Genomic DNA, 7,867 nt, shown 5'->3' with positions numbered 1-7,867 from the left:
ATTGACTTTCCCTGAGTAAAGACTTTATATATGGCCATAAAGAAATAATAGTGTGTAGATAATAGTACTTATAACATGAACATTATTTCCAGAGGGATCCCAGAGGGATCTTGAAGATTTGAGAGATTTAAGAGATCATATGCCTTCCCAATTGTCACTGATTTGCCTGGTTAAGTGATCAAGAAAACTGACACTCTGTCCTATAATAATAACCTTTTATAATCATGAAATCCACAGTCTTTGATCCCAGACGATCTCTTATTTTTTTACATACACTTACTGATATTTGTGTCTTGGATTTACACATACAGATTTTTATACGTTACAATATTTCTGATTTATCAGTGTAAACATTTAAATGCTTGTGTTTACAGTGCCTGTTTTGAGATAATTACATTAGCCATTGAGTTATTTGTGCGTACCAAGTCAAGCCTGACTGGACTTAGATTTTGTTCCAGCTTTTGAATATTTAATCTAAAATTTACTAGTTTGTGTAAGGAATAAAACACAAATGCTGAACTGAGATATATCTGATTATCCAAATGTAAAGCTTTATTTTGTATAAAATTCTAGTAATTTATACAGATTATTTTGATAAATGCTTTTATTTGGTGCATATATATTCCTCAGAGTAGCAAAGACCAAAAGATTTGAAACAGAAATTTGCACTGGAACTGGCAGGTGAAATAAAAACAGTCCTGGGTCTAGAAAAGGATATAAAGCTTCATCCAAGAAAAATGCCAGTTTTGATGCATAGTATTTAATAACTGTTGATCAAGTGCATTGCAACTCTGGGTCTTGTAGAGGTCACAAGTAACTGTTGTCAAATCACACTTTGACAAGAATTCTTGGCATGAAGCAAGCATTTCTTATTAGTTTTGCTCTGAAGAGCCAATGAATTATGTCATTCAAACTTGCTGCAGATAAGAGTGACCATTTGAGCTACTTTTGTATAACTAATAATAACTAGTTAACAAACTCAAATGAAAATATTGACCCTAGGCTGGGATTTAGTAAACTTTATTCTAGTAATTTTTATTTTTATGCTGAATTTAATTTTCATTTATCTACATTAATTTTATGGTCAGTAAAAAATTAAAACATATATATAAATCACAAAAAAATAATAGGCTGATACTCACAAAGCATTTTATAAAAATAATCCATTACATACCCAATGCCCAAACACTCATTCAAAGCTGAACAATGACTGGAATCTATCCAAATGCAGACAAATGCTAAATACTGCCAGTATACTGCCAGTATAAAACCAGTCTCTCTTGCAAGTATGCAGTGTCCCTAAGGGAATAGTGACCCGTACATTGCCATCCATAATAGCTATGTTCCCAGGAATAAGGGGGAAGAGAATGTTTGTACAACCAACTTGGGTAAGTTGAACTGCTTTTTCTTATTATTTTATTGTGGTTTAGTGGCAATCAATGCACTCAGGGAAAGGATGGTCTTGCTAGTTGCAGTGTCAGAGATGCAGAAGAATCAGTCAGAGCAAGTGTTAACTCTCTACTCATCCATTGCTCTGCCTTGCTTTCTAGTTGGCTTTTAAATTGCCTTTTCCGTCTAGCAGTGAGTTTCTTCTTGTCCTTCTGATTTTGCTATAATTTACAACTCTTTGTCAACATACTTGGAATATCATTACACAGCTCTGTTTCAAGGTGGACCTTTCAAGTGCTGAAATATAAGCCCTTGCCATAACTGTCCAAGAGCCAGGATGAGATAGAGGAGACAAAGAAGAATAAGAGTCCAGGAAGTTTTAAATTAGGATTTTCTCCATCTCAAACAAGGCCTACCAGACAAAAATACCCCCACAATTCTTAGCAGAGGAGGATGTTTCTGATAGCAATTGTCTGATTCAGACAAATTCTTAAATAAGGATAAGGATAAGCAACATAACTCATTAAATAAGTAGGCTTCCCCTTTGACACAAGTTTCTCATTCTCTCCAGAGTTTATGACCATGGGAAAGGAAATACAAAAGTTCCTAGACTTTTATGGGCCATGCAGACAGAATCTGAGCAATTCCAGAGGAGCCTTATCTTCCTCTTCCGTGTCACCATTCTGTTCTCTAGTTCATGAAGAGAAGGAGCTATTCAAAGCATGTCTAGAAGGATTCAAGAGTTGAAGAAAATCCCATGCACTGTAAGAACACTGTGGGTGGGAAACGCTTTCTTCACAATGAGAAAATAACAGGAAAAGATTTTTTTTGTCTTTGATCAATATATACAACTGCGCTCATTGATGGAGATGAACTGTAGGATTGTGCCTTAGCAGAGTGACAAGAATTCACTGTTGTCTCATCTTTTTTTTGTCTTATTTTTTTTTTCTAAAACCAGAGCACTCATGTATATTAGTAGGTAGAAAGAAAGCAGCAGAAAGCAATGTGAAAGGCAGGGCTCCCAGGAGGAGAGAACAGTGTTGCACAGAAGATGTTAAGTCAGACTTACATAGACTTGCAGGCATAAATGTTCCTTAATGAGATCTGTAGCTGAAGGCACACATCACCTCTAAGGGGGGAAGCTCATTCAGTAGAGAAAGTGTGCAGCAGGCAGTGATGATGAAGGATGAAGATGATGATGAAGACAAGTTTACATCATGCTGTTTCTTAATGCTACATAGTTTTTGTGAAGATTTGCTCTAACTTTCAGCTGGATGTTCTTGTTTCTGATGCCATCAGCAATGATTGGTAGTATGCTAAATAGATACAAATCATGCACTCTGATTGGTTGGTGTATTATGGAATAATGTTTACTGAATACTTAAATAACTGTTACCAATTTTGCTGTGAATTTTTTGTGTGTGTGCTTTGATTTTCTCTAGGCCAAATTAAAATGTACAGAACAAGATAAAGGGAACTGGGAGGAATAAGGGGTGATTCTCAAGTGGTAGTTGCTTCCTATAAAAAACCTACCACAAAGAACATTTGATGACAATTGGACTGAATTTTCCAGTTGGTCATCCTCTGAAAGGAAGGAAATTCTGTTGTCTTATTCAATAAGTAGGGCTGATGAGGAGGTTTATGTGAACAGTGTACTACTGGTCTAAACTAAAACCTGAATGCAGATATGCCCTGCGAGGAATAGCTTGGTGGTATTACCGGGACAGGTGAAGTCCAAAGTAAGGGATCAGGTGGGAAGCAGAGATCTGAGCATCAGGAGCTGGACAATTGAAATTGCAGGCTGTGATTTCCTTGATAATGTTCCTTGTGATCATGTTCCTTGTTTCTCTCCATGGACATAAAGCAATGACAAATGAGCTCAGAAGTAGGTTACTCCTTTCAGTGTGTGCTAAGTGTGATCTTAAAAGGCCAGCTAGATCTGGATTCTGGATTTGTACAGTGCTTGTTTTCTGAATTATACCAGGTTTACATGGAAATTAGGAGTTAATCTCCAGCATATCAGCTCTGGATTTGAGCAAGAGCCTGCCATATAAATTCTGTGAGCACAGCTCAAGCACTGCAGTACTCAGGGAATCAGGCACTTCTGTCTTTGGCAGCAACAGGTTTTTATTGTGACTTAATTTTGGTTATTTCTGTGTGCTTAAATCTCTTCCTTGAGAAAGACAGAATTCAGAACTGGTGGTTATGATTAGGATTGGAGCTGTCCTATTAAGCACTATACAAAATATACTGAGAGACAGAGCTCTAAAGATAATATCAGGTAGAAAAAAAGAGAAGTGAAATACCTTATCTTGTTTCTCTAGTAGATCAAGGAACAGAATGTTTCCTCATTAGTCTTATGGCACATTACTCCATACTGCTGCTTCTAATAGAACTGTCTACTTATAATTATTTGCAAAGTAGCCTATTTGTTTTCAAATATGCTTCATTCTTTTAACAGCTTCTGGCCCTTCTTGTGCTGCCCTCATAAACAACAACTATAAAGTTTGCTTTCTCTGGCCAGATTGTGTAAAGTACTGAGTTCTGTTAACTCTACTAAATCAAGCCTCAGCTACTTCCATGATCAAACCTTCCAAATCAAACTGCAATATAAATGATCAGTATTAAAAACTGTAATACAATGGTTGAATTATATTTCATTGGCAAGTAAATCAAGTTCCAATTGTAAAAGTAATTAATAGTATAGACTTCCTAATGTCTCAAATGCTGATGTCCAGTCTGCACTAATGTAAATTTATAACCTGCTTTCTGAGATCACCTTACCCTTTTCTTGTCATATTATTATTTACTCTGTTTATGAATAAAGAAATTGTATTCTCATATATCTAACTTAAAGATTGATAAGCATGGACTGTAGATCATGGAAGGAGCCACCAATCCATTCTTGTAAGAAGTGGAAAGCAGAGAATTACCAAAAGAAAACATTTACACAGATGCCCAAAAAGAGCATTTAGACACAACAGCTCTATTAGCAGAGTTAATTGATAGGCATGACCCAATTCCCTTCAGTCTAATTACACCAATTGCCAAATTCCATGAAAAGCCAACAGCTGAGTAATACACAGCTGGAAGAAGGGCTTCAAATGCAGCTGTCTTGCTCCTTTTAACAGAGGATTGAAAAGATTCAAGAGATCATGATGATAAACGGAAACCTTTTCCTCCTCCTCCACTGTGGGGAGATTCTGCTTGCTCTCTGTTTTCTCATGAGTGTTGAGAGATAATGAGAACATGTGAATCTTTTCTCCAAAACCATATGAAAGGCAAAACCTGTCTTGTTACTGAGCATAACAAGTTTGATCCTGACTGCCATATCATTCATAGCTCAGGAAATTCGCTATTCCTCTAGTGATTGTAACTGAAAGCAGAACCTATTATTTTGTCATATGAGAATAATTTCTTCTTTAGACATTTAACCTTTTTTTTTGAAGTTACTTTTTCTGTCTCTCTTCCAAATGCTTCCTACAAATTTTGTAAATCTCTTTAAAAATAAAAAATATGTTGCATTTTTTTGGTTAAATTCTTATTTCTAAAGTACCATTTTAACTGACTTATTATATGAGGTCTAAGACTGATATCTCTGAAAATACCTTTTGTGGACTGATCTGGATCACATGTATGTATATATATAAATCTGATATATGGCTTCTTTTTTTGTGACATAATCATTCAGTATGTTTAGCTCCTTTTCATTGACATTTCTTTCTTCTCTATAGAGATGTATATGAATATGAAAAAATTACAGTAATAATTCAAAATATATTTGAAAAATGTGGAATTCCCTTTTATTCAGGGAAAAAATCATTAATCTATCTGTCAGCATTTTTTTTGTTTTAAGCCTTCTCTTTTTGGAGTATAAATGGTATGAGCATTTTACAGACATCCAGTACTGAAAGGGAACTGCTAGTGCTAGTTTACAAAGAACTGGATTTCACTCAGCAGCAGTTCTTATTAAGTCAAGGTACTAGCCAAAAAGTAACCTGGCCTTTAAAGCCAGTTAATCCTCAAAATTAGACATCTATAGATATGAGATGAAAATGGAAAAATCTACCACAAGCTGTCATGTCACCTTTGTATGATGAGAAGTATTTTCAATCCAAGCTGTCTCAGTTTGTCATCTACTTCATGTGACAGTATTTGGCAAGGAATTACAGCATCAACTGACATAGAGTGCAGAATAGATGCAACACACATGGAGGTACTCCAAAGATGAAGTGTGCATGCTTCTTTATGTACCTAACAACAATGCCATGTAAGAATATACTACATGTCTTCTCTCTTTTTTTCCTGATCCTGCATTAGAATATAATAGCTTGCATTTAACTGTGAGAGTTTTTTTGAATCTCACTCAGCACAGAAATAGGATACCCTGTGTCCTTTGGAAAAATGAGCAGTCTGGCCTCTCCAGTCTGGAATCCCACTGCAATTTCCTGGAAGTTGTAGAGTTAAAAATGCACCATATCCAACATGATTTTTTGCCTTTCCTTACCTGACAAGTTTTCTTGTCTGGCCTGTTCTTGCCTTCTCATGCATACTATTGTACTATAATAGTGTACAACTTCCTTCTGGGATCCTTTCTACATGAGAGTTCAATAATGACATAAAAACCACCGATATATTAATTTTTAATATATCCAAATAATGCTCAATTTTAAATGGCATTCTTCAATGATTATGATATCTTATGCACTATTCTCTTACAAACCAAACTATTTTAACTTGAGTTTCACTTAATAACAGTAAAGAAACCTACATGCTGGTTCTCTTTTAATTTGATTATTTAAAAAAATCCAAAGCAAATATTTGTAGGATTTTCTTCTGTTGAGTTCAAAGAAAGGACTTCAAACTTGAATGCAGAAGGCTGTACTTTTTTCAGTTATGCAGAAGGCTGGAATTGTTTCATTTAGGTGCTGACTTCCACTGTACTTGTTTAATCACATTCAAAGATCTAATATTTGTGTCTAAATTGTATTTGTCTGATCCACCCTGATCAAGGGGAAAATGAGATCTGTAGAGTCTGTGAGCACCAGGAAATGAATCATGACTCAGAATTTCTCTTGTGTTTTCCCTTCCTGTTGTGTGGGACTATGGGACTACTTCACTGGTCTGTATGGAGCAGATTACTTGCTATTGTTTAGATGACCATGTACTTTGGCTAACAAGTATTAAAATCTCACCCTCAAACAAGTCTGTGGGGAGGGAGAGGAAAAAAATTATCAATATGCAATCTGGTGGGCATATTACTAATCAGCTTATTAATGAAAAGTAATACTCTGCTTTTGAAGGCTAAACAATTGTCTGTAAAGTATGGTTCCTTACAAATAGCAGCAATCTTTCAACTGTTATTCCTGTCCTTGAACTGTTATTCCAGTGATTCAATATTCCAATGAAGGTATTCTTTGGAAAACAAGGAACGAAGCTCAAACATGAAAAACTTTTCTCTTGACATTACTTTTTCATGCCTAAGAGCTGAATGTATTGAATATGGGATCTTATGATCAACCATGTCATGTCAATTCTGGTTCTGAACAGAACATTACTTTGTATGTAATTAAATTGAATGAATGAATGAAACACTTTCTTACAGCTCCTTAAGCATTCTCCTATTTCCATATCTCTTTATCTTAAAATTCTTCTCCAATAATACAAGGGAATAAAAAAAGGTTCCAGAACTAAAGTAGTAAAAGACTATATTCTATAAAAGACAACCTTCATTTTTTTGACAGCTTTTTGCTGCCAACCCAAGTGGAGCAGCAAGTTTAAAAATATCCCAAATTACTCTCTGTATTCAAAGGCCATATTTCCAAATTAAATGAAAGTAGATAGTCCTTTTATTTGCATGCTGAAAATCATTAAGCCAATGTGAATGCCTTCAGAAACATACCTGCCCTAATGCCTGTCACATTGTGTTGGATGTGAAAACTCTGATTGACACAGAAAAATAAACACATTAAAAGAAAACGGTTGATTTTCAGCTTCTGGACTTTATTAAAAGCTTATGCTAAAGGTGACCTTTAAAGATTTAGCAAAATATACATTGGCACAGGTACAAAACTTTCCATTGTACTAATAACTATGCTGCAACTACAGCTGAGGTCTGTGTGAGTTACCTGATTTTATAGGCACAGATGATCCTTTCTAAACACATTGCAATATAAAATAGAAGGTCAGTAGTAAGATTTTCTCTTCTAGATAAACATAATTGTTCCTATAGGAAGTAATGTTCATTCTTTAGAACTCCAAGCCTAGATCTAAACTGGTTTGGTTATCTTTTTTCATTCAAATCCAGACCTACATGTACTACTTTGCAACAGAAAGCAAGCTGATTGATTTCCATGGGAGCAAAATGCAATTCTTTTCCTTTAACAGCAAACTCTGATTTATATGACAACTATTACCCCAAATCAATATCAGAGTTAGTGAGGACAAGATCACTTTCGATGCGGTATGTGCACAAGCA

The 7,867-nt window shown here is 35.2% G+C and overlaps 1 protein-coding gene across 1 annotated transcript in view; it reads left to right on the top strand.

Moving 5' to 3' along the window:
• Positions 1–1,294: 1,294 nt before the first annotated feature.
• The window catches only part of VEGFC (vascular endothelial growth factor C), a 193,330-nt gene continuing 186,757 nt past the window's right edge, over positions 1,295–7,867 (top strand). Inside the window, exon 1 of the mRNA XM_077177348.1 lies at positions 1,295–1,388. Coding sequence (XP_077033463.1) covers positions 1,341–1,388 — 48 coding nt within the window. The 5' untranslated portion in view covers positions 1,295–1,340. The remainder of the gene's footprint in view (positions 1,389–7,867) is intronic.

The sequence above is a fragment of the Agelaius phoeniceus genome, chromosome 4, assembly GCF_051311805.1.
Source record: "Agelaius phoeniceus isolate bAgePho1 chromosome 4, bAgePho1.hap1, whole genome shotgun sequence".
Lineage (NCBI taxonomy): Eukaryota > Metazoa > Chordata > Aves > Passeriformes > Icteridae > Agelaius > Agelaius phoeniceus.
Note: the sequence above shows the minus strand (reverse complement) of the source record. Positions and strands in the feature narration are given on the sequence as shown.